Raw genomic sequence first — 25,868 nt, 5'->3', positions numbered from 1 at the left:
CACACACACTTTTAGAGTGTAGGAGCATTAACACCAGGAGGGATGTGAACGAGGGGCCAGAGACACAAAATGGGTCAGAAAACGCTAAACATCGCGAAACAGAAGGAGAAGCTCAACTTATCGAAGGCAAGCCCTGAGCTAGACATCGCACACACACAACACAAAGACACACACACACACACTGTCTTAAGTTTGAAAGAGATGATTCTGTGGCTAGTGTTGCTCTACTTAGGCTAGATGAATGAATAGTGGGAGATACTAGGTCAGTGTGTTCGTGTGTGTGTGTGCATGTGTGTGTGTACGTGTATGTCTGCGCGAGTGCTGGTAAATGCCTTTGGGGGGCATAGTTCTTTTTTTTTTGACAATGCACATGTGTTTATGTATTATGGGATGCGCTATTATCCGCATGCTTGCAAGGTGTTAGTGGGGTTCTTGTGTGTGTGTGTGTGTGTTGGCCTCTTATAAATGACGAGCCATGTTGTCCCCTATGGCCTGGCCCCACCATGCTCCAGCGCTCTCCTGCTCTCTCCATTCATCTCCTGTCTTACTCCACCGGCCACCTGCTACCCTGGAGATACACGCTCACTCTCTCTCTCACACACACACACACACACACACAAACAACCTAGCCCCAGTCCTTAATAAATTCTTCGAGAGCGACACGGAGGAACCGCAAAGATAAGAATGCCATGACACCGGCTCCCATGCGTGTGTGTGTGCGCGTGTGTGTGTGTGGGAGTGGTTGTGTGGCTGAGCGGCTCGTGCTAGAGAGAGTGTGTGTGTGTGTGTGTGTCATTACGGGGAAGAGTGCAGAGTGTCGCGGGAGGCGCGGGGTCGAGAGGAGAGCCGGTGGTAAAACCCAAAAGAGAACGACGCACACACACAAAACACCCACGTGGACAGCTCCCTTGGACTTTAACCCTGGCAATTTAACCCCTCGTGACCCCTGTGCCACAGAGCGAGGCCCTGTGATCATCTTTCAACCCAGCTGTGGGAATAGACACGCACCTTACGGAAGGATGAATAGACAGAGAGACCGAATGCCATTATAAACTGCAAAATTAAAGAGAGGGAAATTAAAAGGAGAAGAATCGCTAAATGGGGCACAGATGTTCCTCTCGGCCCCTGGAGTGGTGCCTTCACTGCCCTGGACTTTCAACACACACTCAGTCTCATTCCTCTCCTCCCCTCTCCGCTTTGACTGCAAGTGGCTCTCAGTAAGTGCCAGCTGATGTCCTTCTCTGGACCCGTCTGTTGACCCTCTGCTACCCGGCTCCAGCTACCCGTCACTGGGGCTCCGGGGCTCCGGGGCCTCAGGGCTTCTGGGATTTTTCATGTTTTTTCTTGTTTGTTTTTTCTAGCGTAACCTCTGCTGCTCATCTGAAAGTGTGTTTATCGCATTAGCTTAGTAAACTTTCAGTTGTTGCGTTTGTCCAAAATACTTCCGCAAAGTGATGGATAAGCAGTGGAAATTCTAGAATTTATCAATGAAATGAAAATAAAATAAAAAATTCGATATTTATTTGTTTTTCATCAAAGCATCGCATTCGAGTTTTTTGGACTCTTGATATCTAAATTGAGGTTGAAATAAAAGTCTCATTTCAACAAAAACATCCACCTCGAAAAACCAACTGCCCTCTTTCTTGTAAAACTGACATCCAGTCGGATGGAAGATAACGCTACCTCGGCCTCTGCACCGCTCGGCCTTGACCCGTGCACACTAAAGGCTGGCTCGCGCGCACACGCGGCCTCACAGGCGCGCACGTTGTGCAGGTTTATAGCTGCCCCTGCAACCTTGAGGTCAATCAGAATGGTGTTTTTATGGCTGAGCGTACTCGCTTATAATGCCCAGTCAATGACCGATGTCACACAACGCACACGCACACCCACATGCACAGGCACACGCTCACACATGCACTCGCGGCACTTCATCTATTTTCGAGGCAGGGAGGGAACCCAGGGCTTGCTTTTAGAGAGCACTGAGGCATTTTATAGGACAGCACTTAGGCGAGGCCATTGTGCCACACAAGCACACGGTCGCCGGAGCGCCCTCACGCCTCCGTACACTCCAATGGGTGACAATGGGGAAGGGCGTGCACGTTCTACCAAGGAGAAGGAAAGAGAGAGTGAGAGAGAGAGGGAGAGGCAGAGAAAGGGAAGTGAGATGAAAAAGCCAGAGTATAGTGAAGGGATCGGGGGAAGTCTCTGGTTCATCTGTCCATCAGCACACACCCCCTTCTTCACTTTACCTAATCCCTCCATGGCTCTCATATCCAGAAGGGGGGTGGGTGGGGTGGGGGGGGGGGGGGGGGGGGTTATGCCAAGCACATGCAGGCACACTAAAAACATCGACAGAACCACATACAACCCTCTAGAGTCGTCACGCAGACCTGTGACTTTTAGGGGGGAAAGGGGAATTCTCCAGATGCACACACACACACACAGACCTGCACACATGAAGCAGGTTCACAGCCCTAGCGTGGGAGCGGGCCGACGTCTTTATGCGCTTTCCACCCTTTGTCGGTAATTAGTTAGTTGTATAAATTAACATGAAGTGCAGCGGGACTCTCACAGCCATTGTTCCCAGCGCGATCATTCTTCTCGCGCTGGGAAAAGGAAGGCGATTTACCCCCCCCCGCCCGCCCCCCATCTCCCCCCCTGTCCTGGAAAAAAAATAAAAAGGTATTCACTACAAGCAAATGGAGAAAGTCGAGCCAGAGAGAGATTTAGCCGTCCCGGTCGGCAATTGAAGAACTCTGAGGTTGATGCGATGCTCATCGGACTGACTCCACCTCCGAGAGAAATATGGCTCCCTGTTGGGCCGCTGAGACTTACCCATCTTTTTTAAATGTATTTTTATTCATCTTCCTTCCCACTTATCCGAGTGTTAGTTAACTTACTAGTAGACGGGGGAGCTCACAATTCCAACAAATCAATTGTTTGTTTTTTTTCTTCCTTTTTTTTCCTCCTTTCTGTGTCATGAGAAACAGGCAACGTCATGGGGCGAACCTGAGGCCTATTGTGGGGCCGCCCATTGTTGGCCCGATGAAAGGCGCATTCAAGTCACTTTTCTTATTGAATTGTTTTGCGTCTGCTTTTCAACGTGGTATTCTCTCTCCAGCTCTGCGCCAGACAATCAGTGGGGATGAAACTCCTTTCTGCCATTCTTCCCGGTCCAGATGAGCGATATTAAGCGGATGAATAGTGTGCGTGCGCGTTGGTGAGTGCGTGTATGTGTGTGTGTGTGGGGGGTTTTCTTTTTTTTTTGGGGGGGGGGGGGGGGGGGGGGGGGGGGGGGGCGCAGGGCAATGCCCCGGCTTTTGTCCGATACATGAGCATAAAGGGGCTTAGAGAGAAGAGAGAGGGTCCTGTGGTTCTCCCGATGGTGTGTGTGTGTGTGTGTGTGTGTGTGCGTTATTGGCCTCCCGGCGTGGCATTAAGTTCGGGACAAAGGCCTGAGGTTCATGAATCAGTCCGGGGCTTCCATAGCGCCGCTATTGTGACCTGGCCACAATATGACCGCCATACAGTACGCCGCGGCTGTGTGGGTGTGTGTGTGTGTGTGTTTGTGTGTGACTACGCAGATATTCCTCCGCCCCACAGGAACGGACCCTCTGCGCGTCCCGTCCGTCGTGGAATCGTATGAATATGTCTGTGGTGGGTGTGTGTGTGTGTGTGTGTGTGTGTCCCACCATAAAGGTCTCTTGTCACCGACTCCCAAATGTTAGACAGGCCCCAGTGTCTCGCCCCTCCCCCTCCCCTCCCCATTCGCTTTCATTCAGCGCCACGTCCCATGAGCAAATCAGTGGAGTCTGTGATTTATCTATTCAGCTCTCTCATAAACTGTCTTGGTTTTTGCACTGCGCCCCGTCCTGTTGTTGTTGTTTCCTCTGCTGCGTCTGTGATATTCCTTTCTCCGTCTTTTCTCCCCATTCCCATGGAGAGGCGGAGGAATGTTTTTATGCTGCAAAGCGGCTGCAAGATGAATGGGTTTTGGGCAAAGTGTCCCTCCGCGACTTTATCTGAAGGATATGAAATGCAGCCCAAACTTTTCCTCGAGGCACTGAACACCCCGAGAATCATTGCGGGGAGGAATTTGCTTCTTGGAGGTTGACCAGTTTCCAAACGGCCCGGCGCCCCCCTCAATCGCTTTGAATCCATAAGAGGACTCATCAAGTCAGCGGGTAACTTCAGCAATCTGCCATTAGGGAGTTTACTGACATACCAGCAGTTACTTTTTGAGTAGGTGGATGCCGCATTTTTTTTTGGAATGAAATGCTTTTTTTTTTTTTCTTCTGTTGACATTGTGCCACAGCAAAATATAACAAGCTATCACTTCGCTGCAAGCTTTCCAGACACTTCTGTTAACATGAAGATGTCATAGTGTGTATCGGCGTGGAGGCGTCTCTAATTTTACTATAAATTAAGGGCAAACTTGTTAGAAGTTTTGCCTTTATGAATTTTAACAACATCCATGTCTTTTTTAGTTATAATTTTGTACCACAGGGGTCCAATTGGACATTTCTATTTTACCTGAGTGGGAAGATACACAAAAAATATCAACGTATAGCAGATTAAGATGTGTTTTAAACACACTGAACTGATAAGGATTTGGCACATTTCTGGGCCCATCGAGACAGAAGAGGCCTCATGTACTGTACTGTGCCTCCTCGGTGCCTCCCTTCGCCCACGCCGCTCCCCGTGCTATCCGACAGAGATGGAGGTGGTGCGGCTGATCGGGAAAGCAACAACAGCCCATAATCTGTAAGCCCCGCCTCCCGTAGTCACTCTGGACATCCATTCACCGGGCGAGCCCCCATCCGCTAGTCTTTGAAAAGCCTCGGGGTCCATGTTGATTAACCCCTGGCTTGCTGGTCAGAGGGGGCGAATGAAGTGGTGGTGTCTGTTCCCCCGCCACCTCCCCCCCCCGAGCCACGGGCCGCCGCCCCATTTTATTTGAGCCAGATGTCGGGATCCAAGAATCCGCAGCAGCCCCAACCCCCTTCGCTCTCTCCTCCACGCCATCACTCCTGCTGCCTTCTTTTTCTCTCCACTCATGTCGGCCCTCTGATGCTCGTCTGGATCTCTGCTGTAGTGTGCCCCCCCCCCCGACACTCTTCTCTCTGGGTCCCTATGGGACCCCTCCATCCATCCATTCCCCTCTTCCTTGCCTGCCACCCTCGCACCCTGCACCCCTACTTTCACCCCTCCCTCCTTGTTTGGCCGACTGCCCCTTTGCTCTTCGCTCAGGGGAAAGACTGCTGTGTGCGTGTGTGTGTGTGTGTGTGTGTGTTGCCTGGCAGTGCGCCCGCTCCCAGTGCTTCCCCTCCTTTCCTCCTACCTCATCCTCCCCTCTCCTCCTCCCCTTCTCATCCCTTGCCATCCATCCTCACCCTAACCTCACTTTTGTTTCTCTTCTCCGCCACCTCCATCCCTCTCCTCCTTGTACCTCCCTTTGTCCCCGTCACTCTTTCCACCTGCTTCTAATCACTCCCACTCCATCTCTTTCACTCCCTGCCTCCATTCATACTTCGCTCCCTCCCACGTCCCCCACCCCCCCGCCCTCCCCTTCCCTCGTCTCGCTTCCTCGGCGGGGCTCAGGAGCAGTGAACAGGTGTTGTCTCCTTTTGATTTGGGTGCGTTCGGATTAATGCTGTCAGCTCAGCTGTTAAAACAACTGCCACCGCCAGATGCCAGTCGGTTTGAGGCTGGAGCTGTCACCTACACACATACACACAAAAAAACAACCGAAACATACGCACACTCGGATGCAGGCGTGCACGCACACAGGGTTGACTTGTGTGTATACACACACGCACACACAGGGCCCCGTGGGCTCATTGTGATAGCGACAAAGCAAATCAGCTGCTGTCTTGCCTGTGACCCAGGTGTGTGTTTTCTGCTGCTGTCCAACACACCACAGTCAGTGGGTTTTCAAAACGACACAGTGACATGTTACTTCTGAGATCATTAATACATAGTCCGAGCCGCTGCAGACTCGCCTAGACAACTAGAGTCCATCATTTGAAGGCGCTCTAATGGTAGGAAATAAGCGTTTCTCCCTGAATGACAGATTGGCTTCTGTCTTCAGTGAGTAAGCTTTCAATGAGGCGTGTTTGTATTAGCTTGGCCTGTAACTCTGTTTACTGTTGGAGAAACCCTGCATCCCTAAGGCAACACATGAGCTCTACCTCCCCACCTTCAGCCTCCTTCCCTCCCTTCCTCCCCCACTCCCTCCTTGCCCTGCTCACACTCACTTGTTCCTTTCTTCGCTCCCACACATCCATTCTCTCCTTACTACCCTCATCCCCGTCAAACCCATTTGGAGGTGCCACCATTAATATATATGTTATACCCTCCACATCTATGATTCTATCTGTCGGCACGAGCCATTAAATGTATATATACAGTATTTATTGTATATATATATACATATTTTTTTATTTTTTCTTATTCTTATGGCCGTTTCCTGGCGGCTCGAATTTAGAATCCTTGTGGTTTCAAATGTGGTGAGTAAAAAGATGACCAAGTATGAATATCCGTGATGAGTGGTGTGTGTTCAAGGCCCCGTTAGATGTGAGTGGAGCTCGCGAGGTTTCCCGTCTCTGTGTCTCCTTCCCCAACATGTTTGTTTGCTCGCTCCACACTAGACAGTCTTGTGATGCCGGTTCAAGCAGCCATCCGCTCTCAGACACTGGACGCAGTGTTGTTCGCTAGGTCATGTCGGTTTGTCTGACACACTCTCACACCCAAAAGCGCGCACACACACACACACACACACACACACACACCCAAGGTACTCTAACATTGAGCCCTCTGTCTGGCTCCCGCCCGCCCTCCGCGGTATCACCTTACTGTATGAAGCCTCATGCCTGGGCTTTCCAGCCCAATAACACAACCGCCTCCCCAGTTTAGAGCACACCGTCCTGGTCCGTTTGGTCGGTTTGGTTTAATTACGCTAACGAGGTTATGGCCAAGGTTATCACAGCCGACCGCAGTCTGCCGTCCCTTCTGAGCCAAGCGTTGTTGAGACAATTAGCCCACTCACAGAGTCATGGCTGCCTCGGTCAAAGGCCGACAGGAATGTTGAGGGAAGAAAAGGAGTACTTATGCAGGGAAGAAGGGAGTTGAAGCCAAAGATGTTATGATATTTCAAAATAAAGTGGATACATTTGTAATTGAATTGGCACAGTTAACTTGCTGTGAGAAAGATACGACAGGTCAGATTAACACAGGATGGATTTGATAAAACATCCTAACCATGCATTACTTGCTGTATGCGGTGAGTGTTACTGACGCTGTGAGCAGTCGTTTTCTCATTAGTTTTTCAGGTAGATATGCCAATCAAATTTAGACTTTGAATTTGCCGACTGCACTTTTGAGGTACAGCTGACTCCTCTCCAGTGAGTTGAAGCCATGTTATCTTGAATCCAACTAACCAATGACATGCTGGTGATATTATGAAAAGTGGGTCCTTTATGCTTGATAAAAGTGTATCAACCAAGCACGATAACTGCAATTTCTATGACACCAATGTTCATAGCAATTCTCTCACAAGAGGCATAAAACAAAGCTAGAAGCCGGCTGTGAAAATAAAATGTTATTCAAATTGTCACAGATAGTTGCAAATAAAAGAATCACAAACATCCAGAAACCCCGCACAGAGGACGCATTACGTACGCTTCTACTCTTCCTTTTTGTTTGCCACAGATGGCGAAGTGATTTACATGTGACCTAACCAGCAGCGTCGAGGCCGATCTCATCAAACGATCAAACTCCAGCTTTTTTTCCTTCGCCTGAAAAAACGATTAAACGGTAGGAAAGTATTAACAGCGGGTAAACGTGAGCAAATGATTAGAGCACAGTAGCTCGTAAGGCACCAACAGGTCAGACCCGCAAACACACACACTCATGCTAGTCAGCAGCCTGCTCTGTTTGGGCTGTTGTTGCCATTGGTCTAATGGTTCTCACATGCCTGCTGCCCTATCTTGCAGCAGCACGTAGGACAGTGTGGGCTCTTCTTAAGGCTTTTACGACGCACTGTCTCGGTTGAACGACGCACAGATGGAACAAACATTCACACATATACCGAAGAAAGACAGAACGAGACGGACATCGAGCCTCGAACAGACACATAAATAGAGGGAGAAGTGTGCGCGTCTGTCGGCGCCCATCAGCAGGCGTCCGCGTTAACAGGAATAGGCGGGTCCCGCCTCCGCCGTCCGCAGAAGCAGAGCCCCTCTAGAGCCAGGCCAACTGTCAATCAAACGGCCCAACACATGGCCAAAATTATGATGGCATCAGGAATAACAGTCTTTACCCATCAGTCTTTACCCATCAGTCTCACCCGCACACACACACACACACACACACACAGAAGAACGGGGGGGGTTAATGTGGAAGCGCGGCCCTGTTCGCATAAGCTTCAAACATGCAAAGCAGCATCAGCGTGTCAGAAGTTTCTTGCCGCTCTGTCTGTCTCTCTGTCATTGCTTTGACGGGCAGACGAAAACTGTCACGACTCACAAAAGAAACCGCTGCACTCTGTGCGTGTGTGTGTGTGTGTGTGTGCTCCCCGCCTATCTCTGGCGTAGTTAATGCGTGGGTCCGTACACGGCGGGCCCGACACACAATGTCTTCTTTTGTTGTCACCGTTAAAGTGATGCAATAAAGCTGTGCAGTGACAAGGCTTGCCCTGGGGGGGCGGGAGGGGGGGGGGGTCTGCCGCGGTGACAGAGACGCTGACGAGCGTGCGGGGCGTGCACGTGAGTGGAGCGGAGACAAGAGCACTGAAGAGGGGTTATTGCCACGAGACAGATTGCAAGTGTCATTTTCCATTACACCGGCCCGGGCTGCTGTGCACGACGCACTGGCGCACAAACACACACACACACACACACACACACAAACCGATGCACATGCCTTGGCCTAAGGGATGCTTCTGACAGAGAGAGATGTGCGTGCTTTAAAAGAGTGTTTAACCGTTTCCTCGTCATGGCAGCACGTCGGGAAGATGCATCTTCTCCAAACTGATAGTAAGAAGGTGCTTTTTTCACTTTTCATTCAGGCGGTGTCAAAGCGCTGTGATGCCGTTTACTCTTTAGAAGGAGTTTTAAATACAGCGTGACCCTTTGTTGTGTGTGAAGCTCTTATTATCTATTCAAAAGTCCATCATGAGGCTCTGTTTGTTAACCAGGCAATTAGCGGTGCAGCATGTGGCGCTTATCAGTAGCACAGTTGACACTCGGTCTCTTCAGCCTGTGAAGTATGAGGCAGTAAAATGAAAATGGGATCGGTCTTGGGCCCCATAGCTTGTCCCTAACAAGGTGCGATGGCAGCGGCTATCCGAGGCCGAGCCGAGTTAGTCCATAGCCTATTCAAATGTCGAGATGCTATCAAACACCATTTAATGACAATGGAGGACACAGAGGCAATTGGGAAAATCGTGTGTGTGTGTGTGTGTGTGTGTGTGTGTGTGTCCCTTATCCCTCGCAAAACCACCATATTTAGATAGCATCGCAATTTCTCCAGCTCGGCACCAAAACAACACGCAGGGGTGGGTACACGAAGGAGACAAAGAAGAAGAACGAGAAAAAAAACCGTTGCGAAAGGAAACAACAAGGAAAAGTTTTTCTGCGACTTTCTCGAATGTCGCTCCAGATTTTGCCCTTCATCGTTCTTTCACAATGTCGCGCCCTCTCCGCTGCTATTTCTGACTGCCAGTGTGTGGATCTGGCTCGCTGAGATTTCATGCCAGTGTAAAAATTGGCTGAGGGTTTGGTTCAAATCAAATTGGACATAAGCACCCACAACACCATCTGTTAGGGAAAGGCAGTGGAGTGAAGGGCAGAACTCCGTATTCAGTTAAATGGATTTTCAATTTATGAAAACGTTGACTGACACACTTGTAAATGTTCACTGTATGTGCCGCGGCCTATTCTTAGAGCATTTGATTCAAACATGTTGCTTTACGTCCTTACAATCAGTAATATTAGACTGGGGGGAAGCCCACTACATCTGTTGTTTTGTGTTAGTTGAATTTATTTTAGATATATATTTTTTTCAGCATATTGGCCTCACATTTTTCTTTTCCACTACACCTTGTAGCACTTTTGGAAATTGCTAAATAACGCCTTCTTCAGTTGTTTTGGCAAGTGATGTAGTGTGTGCGTGTGTATGATTTTCTGTTAACAGGTGTGTCGCCCTGAAATGTGTCTGCGATCGTCTCAGTCCTTTGGGGAAAACCATATGCTTCACCCAAAAATCCGCACTGTAAATAATAGAAAAGTCTCTTAACTCTCAGAAGTTGATGTCATGTATAGGTCGGCGTGTGAGCGTGTGCCAAATGTGTGTGAGTGTGTGTGTGTGTGTGTGTGAACGAGTCCCCTTAGCTTAGTGGTCTGGGTGGTTATTAATAACTAAACTTGGAGCGACTTCTGTATAAGAGCCACCGTGGACGTCTGAGACCGACTATGGAGTCCAAGACAAGCTCATACAGACTATATATATTTATATATATATATATATATATATACACATACATACACACAGGTTCTCTGGGAGAGCTTGGAGAGGGCTAGAAAGCCAAAAGGAGGAATTTAGTGTTTACACAGAGGCCCGGCCACCGCGGCAACTGTTGCCATGCGCTGCTCTCCCCAGCAACAAGCCAGTAATTGGTACCGTTAGCGGCTAACCTTGCGGAGGTGGTGGTGCAAGGTGGACTTGGACAAAAAGATTTTTCATACGTCCCCCTCTCCATCTCTTCCTCCTCCCGCAAGCCGCTGTCTAGTGCCCGTTTTTTTTTCTTCAGATATTCTTGGCACGACCCTCTCCTCTTTGGAAAACGATTGGACCGTCTTTAGAAGGAATCGATGAAAATGTGTCCAGACACACGGCCCAGCTCAACCAGACATGAATTGATCATCAAAATATCAACATCATCATTTTGTAATGGAGGATGCTGGTGGCTTGGGTGCGGGTGGGGGAGGGGGGTGGAGGGGCTGGGAATGCCAGACTGAAAAAAAACGGCACCCTCGAGAGGGAGTAATTATTTGAGCAGATGCATTTCTCCTTTCTGAAGTTTGTTTGACCGTCTCCATAATGTAGAAGATCCAGTTGTAACATCTAACTACTGAAAGACTTAAATGATCTCATAATATTTAAGTATCCTTTTCTTTACTCTTTTTCCTTACTGTTGCTCCACATCTCATTTGGATAGCATCATATGTAGATGTAAATGTGTTTTCCTTTCTCATCGAGACCTCATCGGTACCTACGGCCTGAATGTGTTTCCACCACAGAAGTCGGCGCACGTCTCCACTCTGTTGCTTCTTCCCTCAATCTCAATACCTCAGTGTTCAGGGTGGCAGCCTCGGACAAACTCCGCTAGTGCTCGTATAATCGCTTATTCAATGCTGACCACTGCTCGGTTTAGGGTGGAGGAGGGGAGCGGAGAAGGAAAGGGGTGGGCGGGGGAGGCTAGCTGGAGCCCTCCCTGTGGCTGCCAAGGCCCAAGTCAATGTGGAGCCTGTTTTTTCGGGATATAAGGGCCGGCCGTGGGTCCCAAGCCAGGGCCCTTTCCTGTGGGCCCTCCTCCTCCTCCTCCTCGTCTTCGTTCTCCTCCTTCATCCTCCACCCTCCTCTGAGCCCGGCTGGGCCTGGCGCTGGCACAGAGGTCCCTTTGTTGTGCACCCGAGGGCCCGGTCTCCCTCTCTCTCTCTTTCCACAAACCCCCTTTCTCCTCCTCCCCCTCCTCCTCTTCACTATCCCTCCCTTCCTCTCTCCCCCTCGCCCTCCCCCGCCCCCATACTTCTTAAAAGGTCTCCAGGCCTCACAAAAATGAGATAATAGGAAAAATAGAGCTGGCCGCTTGTGGTGACTCAGGGCAAAACGTCTGAGTGAAAAAAAATGGAAACTGAGTGAGAGGAGGTTGGTTGGGGCGAGCTAGACTAAAGTTGAGTGTCCTCCCATTTCTCTCTCTCTTTCTCTCTCTCCCCCTCCATCAGCTTCTGAACCAAAAGCTCACTGTGGATCCAAAAGCTGGATCGGGGCTTGCGCTACACACACACACACACACACACACACTCATAGAGAGACACAAACACTGTCTCCCTCCCTCTCGGCAGGTGGACGGGGTTGTTTTGGCTCGGCTGCAGGGCAGCAGCTTGACTCCGTTTGAGCCAATGAGCCAAGATAATAGTTGACGATTCCAGAGTTATTGTCAGCCCCCCCCCCCCCCTCTGCTTTTCCCAGAATCCCTCTCGCCGCTGTGCGGGATCGGAGCCGGAACGCCACCCCCCAATGAATCAGGGCACTTTAGTTTTTTAAAAGAGTTTCCAACGTGCCGCTAAATGTCAATATTGGGTTTAAATGTTTTATCCAATGTAAACATCCTTCAGTTTTAATAAGAAGCTGGAAAAGGCTGATACAGAATATAAATTAAGGAAATATACGTCTCAAGGGTAAACACACACACTCCTTTACTCCGCCGTGCAACTTTCCATTCCTTTATTCCGTTTTATTTCCTCACCCCTTCATTTATTGTCAAATGGGGAAACAGGATTTCTTTCTCGCCCTCAGCTCCCAACGTCCCGCCCTGCAAATATGCAGCCCACACCCCTGCCTGGGCACCGAACTCCACCGCTTACCTCACATAACATAACCTGACACACAAACACACACACGTGCGCGCGCGCACTCACGCGTCACAACAACAGGGAGTGGTTCCTCTTATTTTCATTGAAAGTGTTGTGCTGTCCTCCTTTCTTATGTCATATTTTGCCTTTAATGACCATTAAGGGATGCATGCTGTGTTTCCTTCAAACTGTCAAGCGTTTTTTGTAAAATGACAATATGATATATATTAATAACTCAATAACTATATATATATAAAATCGGGTTCATCCCGAGTGGGGTGATTTGCATCAGGCAACCTGTTATTGTGTCAGGCAGCAATGGCCGTATCTTAGCTTCCGATACAAAGATGACAACAAGGAATTGGACTGGGAAGTTGTAGATATACCAATGCCTCACCCCAAGCCCAAACAGCCATGAAGAGATGCTAACGCACGACAGGGCCAGGGCTCTTTCCTGAGCTCACCTCTTCAGGATGCACACGCGTGTGGCCTGTGTTTATCATGGGTGACAGTGACGGGTCCATTTCTCATAGTGTTCACCACATCAATCAACATCTCACTAAAAGCTGCAGCACGCCATCTCTTCCCGTCTTCCCTCTTTTCTTCCCCTCCCCTCCTCTTGCCTATTTCCTCCCTTTTTTTTCCCTCTCTTCTTTTTTTTTTTTTTTTTTGCCATCGGCCGCACAATGAAAGAGCCTCTTGGCTTTTATTAATAGTTAAAGTGGCCCCGGCCTGTCACTGGGGACAATAACTGCAGCCCTGTTAATAAATAAAAATAATAACTAGGAGATGGAGACCAAGAGCGAGTGCAATGGAAAGGGAACAGGCGACACTGCCATTTGTTGTTCCCTCTCACTTGTCAAAGCTCTTTGGCTTAAAAGCCTCTGTCATTGTTGAGGGAGAGGGGGCTGCAGGGAGAGATGTGAGTGAGAGACACAGAGAAGGGGGGGGGGGGGGGGGGAGCGCCAGGGGCTAATAGCACCTGTTGGGGTGATGGTGAGACAGCTGTCAGTGGGGGCTGAGGAGAGAGGAGGGGGGGGGGAAGGAGTACACTCTCTCTTCCTCCCTACGCATGTTTCTTTCCGTCCTCCCTGTTTCTGCAACGGATTCCTCCGCCGTCCGCCTCCCGCTAACCGATTCCCCAAAGGCCGCGGCAGAAAGCACTGGGGCACATCAGGAGCCCAGCAACTGGCTGAGTGGCAGCGCCGGAGAAAAAAGACCAAGGACGGGGGGGGGAACGGATGCAAAAAGGCTTGAGGGGGAATGGAAGGAGCCATAGGTGGACTTCTAGATGTTCAAGATTGATCTTCCGTTACATCTGCTTTGTGCGTAGGTGTGTGTTCGTGTGAATGTGTGACCCTTCTAATCAACGAAGCATGAGTTCCTCTTGTCTTGAAGCCAGAGGAAAGGTCCTGATTCAGGCCTGTGGGGAGGGTGCAGTCACACACACACACACACACGCACACACGCACACACAGGTAGAGTATGCAGGACACGCTGCAGCGCTTGGCGGGTGTTCCGAGCAGAGCTCGTTCGGGGGCATCCTTGTTGGTGTGTGATCATGTGTCGTTCTACATCCTGGAAAGCTCCAGGTGGCTGCACATCCTCATCTCGCCGAGCTCACTCCATCGCAGACAGGAGAGAAGAAAAAAAAAAGCAGAAGGATGAAGTTGAAAGAAAGGAGGGAGTTTTGGGGGTCTTTTTGGGTTTGGCTGCTGGGTAAAAAGTGTGATTTGTTGTGTAGCGCGTACGCTCATGTCTCACTTAGTGGAGGAAAAGTGCTAAGCTGTTGAGCTCAACACGCCGGACATCTCCGTCTCTCCCTCCCTCCCCCTCACCGTGGGAGGCATTAGTGTGTGTCGGTGCGGGCAAGCTGTCTCATACCAGTGAGATTAAGACTTTTTTTCTTTTTTTCGTAAATCAGCCTTGTCATTATGGAAGGGGGGGAAAAAAGTAATAATCTGGGGACAAACAAACTTTTCTCGTGGCGTCAGCAAGTTGCGTCTGCAGGCGCGTTTTTGGGAGGGGGGGTTGTGCATTCGAGCGCACCTGTTTGCGTTGGCTGATAGGGTTAATCTCCTCACTCAAAGTGTAAAACCTCCTTCCTTAGTAAGGCCTTGCATCCAGAGTGCAGATGGCTCCCAGTAAACACAGTTCTCTCTCTCTCTCTCCCACTCTCTCTCTCTCACCCTCTTGCTTCACACTTTCAGTCCGCCTTTGTCTAATCATTTCATTCGCTCCCCTTTGTTCCATCAATAACAGTCAACAGGGCGACTGGCTTGATGGTCGCATCGCTCTGTGTGTGTTTGTGTGTGTGTGTGTGCGCAGCGCATGGATGTGCACACATGTCTGAGTCTCAGCATGCGTATGCTCTCTTCTGTGACATTTCCATTTCCCCCACTGCGTGTGCATTTGCGTGTGTGTGTGTTTGCGCGTGTGTGTGCGCGGCCATAGTTAGGATTGTAATTAGTGTTCCTGCGTGCACATGTGTGTGAGTGTGCAAGGGGGTGTGTTGAAAACAAAGCTGGGGCTGATAATGTGTCTATTGTGGCGGGTGCATTAAGGCCCTCTTTGTCTCAGGGCCCACAGGGCTAATGATTCTCTAGCAGCAGGTGAGAGGGAAAAAGCCTCTCTCTTTCTCGCCACTTGTCTCTCTCTCTTTATCTTGCGCTGCCTCTCTCGCTCTTTCCCTTTTGCTCACTTGTTTTTGTTCTTCATATTTCCTCTGTGTTTCGATTATCAGCTTCTCTCTCTCTCTCTCCCTCTCTCCCTCTCCCTCTCTCTCCTGCTGATGCGGCCATTAGGCTGAGCTGCCGCTGCCTTTATTACAGCAAATGGACTTTAAATGAGCTTTATTGTCATGTTGGCCAGCCAACTGAATCCCTCTCTCTCTCTTTCCTCCCCCCACCCCTCCAACCCCTCCCGCCCCTCCCCCTAAACAGAGGCCCCCAGCATTGAGAGGCTGTTGTCAAAGGACTGGAAGGATAAACTTTTGGCCATGGGCTCAGGGCACATCGGAGAAATTAAAGGTATGGTAAAAGAAAATAATGACAGAACTAAACTTAAATGAGCGAAATTTAATTAACCCTTTGAACTTAATAAGATGCACCTCCGATGTCCATTGAGTGAAAGTAAAATAAAAATAAAATCTCTTCATCTACTGAGCAACCTCTAAAATGTACCTTGCCACTTAATCAAAAGGGATCAAGGTAGTTGTTGTCCGTATCCATGGTTACATTGCAGAACTGCCTGTTGTACTGCAGAGTCCCTAAAAAAGCAAACTGATACACAGTAAGGGAAACACACATTGCAAAAGCCCAGGAAACAAGGCCTGGGTTTACAGTCTAAACCGAGCGGACACTAGAATCAGCTGAACTGAGCTCCAATCATCCAGTCTGCCCCGGAATTGAACCGAGCGGCCCACGTCCAACGGTCCGTGGCGTCCCGTCTAGTCCACCAGCTCCGCGTTAATCCCAGCCGTAATCACGCTTCCCCTCCACACCGGAGAGAGGGAGAGAGGGAGAGAGGGAGAGAGAGGGACCGACGGAGGGAGCAGAGACTCAGCCGGAGAGGAGGAGGACTCAGGACTCCGGGCCACAGCCGCTCCTCCAGTTATTGAGCTTCATTAGGAAGCAAAGCAATATGTAATCAAAGATCGGTCCAGAGGGTGGGTTGGGGGGTTTGGGGAAGGGGGGGGGGGGGGGGGGGTCTCAATTGATCAAACCCCCTTTTTCCCAGCTCCCTGCCGTGCTGACATTTCTGTGTTGGGGCGTCCCGTGTGGCGCAACACGCACCAACAGCTGGGGAGCCACATCAGGAGTATGTATGAGTGTGCGGCCAAAGTCGAGTCAGTGTGTGTGTGTGTGTGTCTTAGACAGTGCTTACATAACAATGTATGTCTGCGTTTTTTGAGGGACCAAAGTCATTTTGAGGCACCGCCTCCTGCTCAGTCGGAGAAGCGTCGTTGGTAAAAAGGCCTCATGGGGTTCACAGACCAAAACACACATTCTGTACACACACACAAGTCGGTAACTTGTGGCACTAGAATACAGGTCCCCACAGTATATTAGTTGTTAATCAGATCTACAGCATAGAGAGTGACGTGAGAGTCTTCTGTTAAGCTCTTCATGAAGTTTTTATTGTATCTGCTTGTTCATCGACCTGCGATTCTTCATTCCATCACTGTGGAACATTCTGTGTGTGGTTCTGGTTTGAATAAAGCCTGGATCCTAAATCATTAGCTGGTTAACAGTATTTAAGAGAGTTAGGGTAAATGTGCATCTTCCAGAGTAAGATACTCTCTGTAGTTTTAATCCAACTTTAGTTCTATTCCTTTAACATAAGTGGATCATTTACAGTAATCATGTCCATAAATATACATCCAGGCAACTTTTTCCGTCACCCTCTTCTCTCCTCCCCCATCATATCTTATCCATCTCCTCCCTCCCTTGCCTTACCGATCGGGGGTCTAGGGGGGTGTTATCATTACACCCCGGCTCATTAATTAGCCCCACGAGCGCGGTGACAGGTATCCCGCCGTTACAAATTGCTTAATTACACCACGCACAACTGCAGGTGTGTGTGTGTGTGTGTGGCGAGTCGACGTGGGCTCGGCAGGTTGCTCGGGGGGTGGGGTCTGGGGGGGGGGGGGGGGGGGGGCAAGGCTGTGTGTGTGAAACCGATGGAGGAAACCAGTTATCGATCCGCCTGCCGTTCTCGTAGCAGCTGAGGAAACTAGCCGCCGCCAGCAGATTTATGGGACGGAAACCCCGGCAGTATGAATGAGGGGGGGGGCGGCAAAGGGGGTTGAAGGGAGAGGAGTTTTTCTCAACTCTCTCTCATTTGGGAAGCGTGCTGTTGTCTTAGATTGTGTTTTCCTCGCCAAAAATACCGTGGTTTATTGATTAAGGGTCCACAGCTGAGGAAGGGGGGGGGGGGGGGGCTCCAGAGCAGCTTTAACAAAGAAAAGAATAGACAGCCTGTCTTTTCACACACCGCACTATCCCTCTTAGAGGAATGCCCCCCCCCCCACCCCCCCCACCTCGGCGTACACACCGGTTTGCAAAGATATTTGACTGTGTTTGCGTTTGTGCACGTGGGTATTTTCGTAAAACGGGGGGTTAACCCCGGCAAGAGCCCCCCTGCAAGAAAGAGTCCTTTGATCCATCGTTTCACCTTTGCAACCCCCCCCCTTATCCTTTTTTTTTTCCTTGCCTCGTTTCTCCCCAACCCACCCCCCACTCACCCATTTGAACAGGCTAACGTTTTTAACACAAGGCTCTTTCTTGTCTTGGTCAACACACACACACACACACACACACACACACACACACACTGGCCCTACAAAGGTGGGTCTGTGAGTTAGGACAGCGGCGTGTTTATTTTTCCAGCGGCCAGTGCTCCCGACAGTTGCCTTTATTGTTCATTGTTGGCGGATGGAGGGAGTTTGGGGGGAAGTGAGGGAGGCGGAGGAAGGGGGAGTGCTGGTGTTGGTGGGCATCAGAGGCGGGGTGGGTGCGTTGAAGAGGGGAGGGGGGGAGGGGGGGGCGTTGAGGCGGCGGATACCAACATAGAGGACAAATGGATGGCTCTCACCTTCCCGGGCAGTCAAAGGACTGCCCTCTTCCCCTCCCTCCTCTCCCCTGACTCCCCCCCCCCGTCCCTCGCTGTGTTTCTCTTTCTTTTGCTCCCTGCTTCCCCCTCTTTCTCTCACAGCCCTAACTCTCTCTTCCTCATCTGGTTTGACTGGCGCAGGAATGTGGCACTGTTAAAGGTAGCAGCTGAAGAACAATGGGGGATTGTGCTATCCCACATATGCGCGTACATACACACACACTCTCTCTCACACACACACACACACACATGCGCACAAAAAGGCATGTAGCACATTGATACATATGACCAGACATGGGCGCACACACTCGTACTGATTGTGCCTCAGTCTGCCTCTTTCTAACTACATCCTGTTGAATGATTTAGACCGTGTGTGTGTGTGTGTGTGTGTGTGTGTGTTTGTAATGGAGCTGGTATGTCAGGATCTGAGAGGTCAAAGTTCAGGCCATGCTAAATGTGAGCAGGAGGTTGGCTGACTGCAGGGTAAACACAGACCAGACACACTCGCCTGTTCTTTTTTTTCTTCTTCTGTCGCTCTTTCCCTCAGAACACACACACACACACACTTGCACACACCCATTCGCAGAGTCACAAATGTGGACTGATCTCCTCATTCATCCCTAATTCAGCCTCAGTCAAATCTATTTGGATTTAATGCGAGTTTTACCTATGAGCCATAGATTTTCCAATCTGGTGTAAGATTTATTTGGTTCGTTGAACACATTGATCCCTCCTATTTTCTTTCTATTCAGTAAAGCAACAAAGGCAGTGATGGATTCATCTTGACTCTTGAGTAATCACTGCTGGCCTTCTGTGCCCAAGAAAATAAGTCAACATCTGGTTTTAAAACTCTGCACCGCACATACACCCCACTCTAAACTCTCCACTTCCGCCGACGAGCCCCCCCCCCCCCATCCCAGCACACCGCCCAAATCCCCTAAACAGCCATATATTAGGTTGACCAACAAGCCATGGAGAGCATTACACTGCTTTGTTGTTCCTCCCTTCTCTGTTCCTCCCCTCCGTGCCTCTGACCTCTCACCTCACCCCTGTGACCCTTCCTGCCCTCCGGGTAATGATGAAAGCCGCTCAAAGACAAAGAAGAACACGCCGTGACACCACAGCCTTCACATCTTATATTTATGTCTTCATTCAAGCAGTCATTATCGCAGATTACTACTGTGCATAAATTGAGAGTAAAAGATGTCTGATCAGCTAGAGGCCATAAAACCCTTTTTAGAGGATGAAAGACGTTTCATAGTGTAACCTCAACCGAGTCCCACACTTTTACTTCAAAGGGCTACCCTCTCACCTTTGACCCCTCTCACCCACCTCCTTCCCTCGACCTGCAGGTACCGCAGACAGCCTGGCGGAGAAGGAGCGCCAGCTCATGGGCATGATCGGCCAGTTGAGCAGCCTGAGGGAGCAGCTCCTGGCGGCCCACGAGGAGCAGAAGAAGCTGGCCGCCTCGCAGATGGAGAAGCAGAGGCAGCAGATGGAGCTGGCCAAGCAGCAGCAGGACCAGGTATGTGTACAGCGGCGCGGCGGGACGTGCTGCACGCTGCGCAGAGCTCAGCGGAGGCATTTGCACCGCTTGTCATTCGTCTGATCTTCAGATATCTTGATTCTTTCGGCGGAACGCCATCATTTAGAAGTTCTCATAGGTGAGATTTCCCTCCTTGTTGTTATGCACACGCCCATACGTAAGCGTCACATGTGGCCATCGCAGATCCTCGCGCAGATTTTGGAGGATGGCTAAAGATATAGCAAAATAATTAAATAACGGCATACACTCTCCATCTCTGAGGTTGTGTATTGTTGGAGTGAAGACACGCTTACACATGAACACACACACACACACACGCACACTCTCTCCAAGCTCCCAGGTGATAGAGTTTCAGGTATTCGCACAGAGAAGCGTTTCCCCCCTATGTTGTGCTTTAGCTACTGGAAAGCTTCATTTTTACAAAGAGAACACTCTTTCACACACAGACACACATAGCTGTGAGGACAAATCACCTGTGACCATCACAATGCCTTCCTGTGCCCCTGGCGTGTGCTCCGATTCTGGCTGTATGTAATGGTGCTGTATGTGGATACTGCATTAGTGAGCTTCCATTCCATTCAGGAGAGTCAATGTGCATAAGTCCATTGCATCTTGGGCTTAAACATGTTGCAAAACCGCTAAGAACGGGTGCCAAACAAAGGACAAGCTTCAGAAGGGAGTAAAATGATCATTTCAGAGAATGTGTTGATGTCAGTAAGTTGTGTTGCTGTGACACTATTGTCCAGCTGAGGCCAGATGAGCTGAGCTCTTTAATATTTCATTCATAGGGCATCGACCCTCTGTCGTGCAACTGGGTCCTCAGAGACCTGCAGATGTGTCGCATCTCCCACAGGCCGTGCACACGCACCACAACACACGCACGCACATAATGCATATATTCCAATAATGTGTTGTGTTCTCCATCCTCAGATTGCCCGGCAACAGCAGCAGCTTCTGCAGCAGCAACACAAAATCAACCTCCTGCAGCAACAAATCCAGGTGAGGCCAGTTTATGTGTGAATGTGTGTGTGTGTATGTGTGTGTGTGTGTACATCCACATATGTAGTCATGTGTATGTATCTGTCAAAGCGTGGTTGATGTGCCCTGAAGTGCGTGTTTCTGGCCCACAAAGGCGATTTTGTGATTGTGATTGTTGCAGCTTTTCTTTGCTCAGCCATCAGTGTCCCGAATCAGCGTTGACTTGTATTTGCTGCTTCTCCTCATACGTACACACACACAACCTTTGTAATCACTTCAATGTGGTCAGTTGAAATATTCACCACCTTAGGATGCAGTGAAGTGCATGTTTCTCCCGTTCCTTGCGTTGTGTCTTTGAGTGGCTGCGGAGGTGTTTTCACAGGCAGAGCGGTAGATCGCCTCCTTTAAGTAACAGCTACGTCTTACAAACTCAAACTACGGCATCTTAGATAGCAGCCAAAATGGCGGGAAGAAGCTCCAAAGGTCTTATTGTACGTCCCAACATCATTATTAGCCATCCAATCCAAGCATACCCCTTTTCTAAAACAGAGCTTATCTCTCACTATTTATGTCAGTCGCGGTACACTCAAAGGCCTGTGTTGGAAAAAAATGTATAAATGCACATTGTAGCCGATACAGCAATAAAGCAATCTGCAAAATCAACTGAAAATTCCCTTTTGAATGTGAATCTGTGTCTTATGCTTGAGAGAAAATGGGTGGGTATATATGTAACACTTGAAAAAGGAGGTATTGTCCTTTTGGGTGCTACACTGGAGCCTCTATGTTGGTCCAGGTGGCTTGGAACGAATAGCCCGGGCCTTTGTAAAAGCAGATGACACTGAATTTTGAGCTGAGAAAGCCAGGCTTTGTATCATAAAGAGACACCCTGTCCAAGAGGGAACACACACACACACATTCCCTTTCCCCCCTCAAGAGTTTAGCCATACACAGTTTGTGTGATAAGAGACCTTGTGATAGCATGCGTTTGGGACATGTGTCCACGATTCTGTGCAAAGCAGCTGTGTTTATTTGCTTTGTTTGAGTTAAATTCAAAATTGTTTGCGCTTTGTTTTTTGTCTTGGTGAACAACGTCTCCCCCCCCCCTCCCCTCAAAAAAAACAAGAAAATAAAAGAGAATAAGTTGAGGATTACTCTGTGCATTCTCGAGCGCCCCGCTTCCTCGTGCGTGCATACGGAGCCGTGCTCGCGCCCCGCCGCAGCTGTGCGCGTCAGGCTATAAACACGTCCGCTCATGATTCACTCCCTCGCGACCCCGCCGAAACAAAGCACTCTTTTCCCATGACTTTGCAACCTTTTCCCAAACAAGCGTCTCTCCATTGAGCGGGCCCAACAATAGTTTCTCACAAGCCGGGGCAGCTGTAGGCAGCCCTCGTTAAGAGAGGGACGCAAATCGGCGGGGGCTCAAGGCAGCGCAGGAGAAACAAAACCCCGCCACACACACACACACACAGACACGTTCTCGGGTATCACACACGGATCAAAAATGGGCGCAACCGTGGAGGAAAAGAAGATATACATGCCTTGCACGGGCCGCGAAGCGAGTATCGCAAAGCAGTCGCAGAGAGCGGCGCACACTCGCCACTGATGATCAAACGCACGCTCAAATCATCAAAGACTTGGTCGAGAAATACACTGCTTAATCATTCATGAAGAGATTGTCCGCACAATCCCACAATACAATGGCCTGCCAGAGAGAGGGCACCAGGTTCAGTGTGTGTGTGTGTGTGTGTTTTGTGTCTGTATGATAAGCCCCTTGTGATTGCATTTCCCCCTAACGAGGCTGAGTTCAGCTGTCCCTTCGTGTGTATGTGTGTGTGTGTGTGTGTGTTTGTGTGTCTGCGTCCTTGGCTTTGTTAGGCCCTAGCCCCCCAAAGGCCTGTGAAGAATGCTTTCAACCGTCCACTTGGAAGAGGTGATGAAATGAAACGAATAATCAAGCTCATGAAAAAGAGAGCAGAGTGACACACATCCCTCATCAAAGGAGGACAAATTATTTATTGTCCCCGCGTCCAGTTTCGTTTTTTTTTTCTTTTTCTTCTTAACTCCGAAAAACAAATCAAGCCAGCGATACGCACGTTGGCGTCCGCCATTCAGGCCGGCGGCGCTAGCTGAATGTGGCGCGAGTCTACAAACGAGGGAGTTCATTTACAGAGGCAGGCACGGCAGCGACTAATGACACACGGTGTGAGCAGGACACACACACACACACACACACACCAGTCATTAGTGTCTACAAGTCAGCGATTGGCTTCTTTATCGCTCCGACTAATTCATTCTACCTGGAATTATACATGAATTACCATCAATTATTCATCCTCTCACCTCACACACACATTCATGTTTTACCTTTTTGAGGGAGCTTTAATTCTGCTTAACCCTCGATGTGGTCATTAGCTCTTGAACTTAAACTACACCTAACCTTTAGCCTGACTAAACTTCTAAAGCCAGAAGTCCTGACCCTGAATTATCACTACACCGATCCGTTCAGTCTTAGACCTAAACCCATGAGAAAGGCCGCCTGCTTGCACAGCATTGGGTTCGATCTGAGGGTATAGCAAAGGTTGCTCTCTGAAGAATTACAAAACAAGAACCTGTGCGCACATAGAGACACAGACAGACACACACACACACACACACACTACCCCCTGCTAGGGGCCTTCTTGTTAAGCTCAAAGAGGTGAGCGCATTTCCTCCAGCTTCCCTTTGCCTTGTCCCTCGGCTTCTCTCGTTCTAATTAAACAACTTGTCTCAGAGGCTCCCCCCGGTGTTGCCCGGGACGACCGCTGCCGCCGCACGGGGGGTGGGTGGGGAGGGGGGGGGGGGGGGGTGCGACGAGGATGAAAGGAGCTCACCTGCCGAGCGGCTCAGGGCTTACCTTGAGAACACGCTCTCATATTCATAGAACAGAGGCGGCGCGCTCACACGGGATGTATATATGGAAACGGAGGGATGAGAGGACACCAGTGTGCGCTGCCTAATGAATCAAAAAAACACTCAACCAAAACACACACATTGACAAGTGTGTGTGTGTGTGTGTGTGTGTCTCTCTGCAGGCTGTCTTTCATCTCATCAAGCGCCACCGCTTGCTATAGGTGGGAGAGGGCGAGCAAGTGTCTTGAAAATGAGTAAAGCCACCTGATGCTTTGACGGGTTTAAGAGAGGCCAGACGGGCCGGCGGCGGCGGCGGTTAACGAGCTCTCTATTAAGACTAACCCACGTCGGTAACTGATCCACACGGACACGCACGCGCGGTGACGAGCGCAGGGCCTCTGTCCTTTTTCAATATTTTTTCCATCCTGTGGGAGTCATAAACAAAAGCATAAACCCCTGGAAAAAGCTTTTCATTCACTTCCACACGCACACGCCACACCAGCACCTCTGTACTCTGTGCACAGGAGCGGCTCACCCAATTGCCTGTGTAATTGTATAATCACCGCGACCGGTGTAATTTGTGTTTTTCTTAACGCACTTCATGTGTCGATGCACGCACGCGTAAACACACACACTCACACACACACACACACACCGTTATAATCCTGACCATAACCGAGCAGCCATTCCCACAGAGAACCACCGTCTCTCACACACACACACACCTATATGCGTGTGTGTGTGTGTGTGTGTGTGTGTGCGGCCATCGCGGTGCCATTGGGACATGCACCATGCCCCTACACTGGCAGCATGCTGGCCTCTAACAGCCCCTGTCCTTAGAGAGCTAATGGACTAACATTAAAAGCCAGCTATTTCTCTCTCTCCCTCGTTCCGCCTCTCTCTCTCTATTTCCAAATTAATTATCGGTTCTGTCGCTTGCACGTCTCTTCTTTAGCAATAGGTCACCCGGGTTTCGCATTAATTGCCCGAGCATATGGTCGCCAACAGATTTTAGCTGTGGGACTCGCACTTAAGCGGGGCCTATTTTTTTTTTTTATTTCTTTTTTTCTCCTTCTTCTCTTTTTTTTCCCCGTCACGTGCGCAGGTCTGCGGCGCGAGCCATATTGTGCGACGCTGGCAGCTATTGTTCCACGCATTCACTTCATAGAGCTAATTACTCCCCAATAATAACTTTACCTTGGAGTTTTTAGCGCGCCGCGTGCCAACCAAACCTGTTTCGCACCCCATATGTTAATTAGCGGCCACATCTTCATTATGCCGCAGCGGCGCTTTAAGTTCAAGCTGTGCCGCCTGGCGCGTGGTGAACGCCGCCTCGACTCGCTGCCAATTATCCCACTCCTGCTCCCCTCGCCGTCTCTCCTCCTGGCGCTCCTCCCTCGCTCGCTGAGTTCTCTCGCCCGGGGTGAATCTGCGACTTCTCTCTTCCTGTCCGACCTTTTTTGCCGCCCCCCCCCCCCCTCCCCGTGAAAGTTCTCAAGAAAAAGTTTCAAATGTTTTCCCAATATATACATACAATTCCTTTTCCAATCCCTATAGTTATTCTTTGTTTTGCATTCAGTCATCACTGATTAGAGGATGTTTTTTTTACTTCAGATAAGCTCCAGCTTTGTTTGTTTCAGGTCTCTTTTTTGGATCTGGAGGAGGGTTTTGCGGATTAAAAGCGGAGCTCCTTATCCTCCAAGTCGGCAGCCTACAGTAGCGGCAGTGCGATGTTTTGTCTGCGTGTGTTGTAGGTTTTCATGTTCGCTTTGGGCCTGATGTGAGAGAGGAGCTGACGAGTGCGTTATTCCCCAAAGCGCCTGCTGTTTCAGATGTGCCTTTTTCCTTTATGTGAAATCTGGAGATTTTCTGATAGATCCGGCCTTGCTCGCACTTTCCCCATCTCTGGTAATCTCACCCTCTCTCTGAGACTTCTCTTTCCCTCATTCAAGGCATCCCTTTGTCTCTGATTCTCATTCTCTAATTTATCTTCCACTCGGCTTCAAAGTTTACACTGTGAACACTCCCCATCCTCTTTGTGGTATTGCATCATTGTATATTCAATATGAGGAGTAATATTATAGTCCGATCTAGTCATTTTGTAAATGGTAGAGGAATTTAAATGTGACTGAATGCGTGAGGAAGATTCTCCGAAATCAGCTAGTGGACAAACCCCCCTCAGCCCTCACACACACACACACACA

At 49.6% G+C, this 25,868-nt stretch overlaps 1 protein-coding gene across 10 annotated transcripts in view; it reads left to right on the top strand.

The window, feature by feature from the left end:
* sox5 (SRY-box transcription factor 5) overlaps positions 1–25,868 on the top strand; it is a 74,350-nt gene that overhangs the window by 18,982 nt on the left and 29,500 nt on the right. For 8 of the 10 annotated variants that reach the window (XM_062560330.1, XM_037459776.2, XM_037459775.2 and 5 more), the window contains exons 4-6: positions 15,578–15,664; positions 19,601–19,773; positions 20,725–20,793. In XM_062560330.1, the coding sequence (XP_062416314.1) occupies positions 15,578–15,664; positions 19,601–19,773; positions 20,725–20,793 (329 nt within the window). The remainder of the gene's footprint in view (positions 1–15,577; positions 15,665–19,600; positions 19,774–20,724; positions 20,794–25,868) is intronic. The other 2 variants (XM_037459780.2, XM_037459777.2) reach the window with 1 other exon arrangement.

This window comes from Pungitius pungitius, chromosome 2 (assembly GCF_949316345.1).
Source record: "Pungitius pungitius chromosome 2, fPunPun2.1, whole genome shotgun sequence".
In the NCBI taxonomy this organism is placed as follows: domain Eukaryota; kingdom Metazoa; phylum Chordata; class Actinopteri; order Perciformes; family Gasterosteidae; genus Pungitius; species Pungitius pungitius.
The sequence above is the reverse complement of the archived record's forward strand: the minus strand, read 5'-3'. Positions and strand labels throughout refer to the sequence as shown.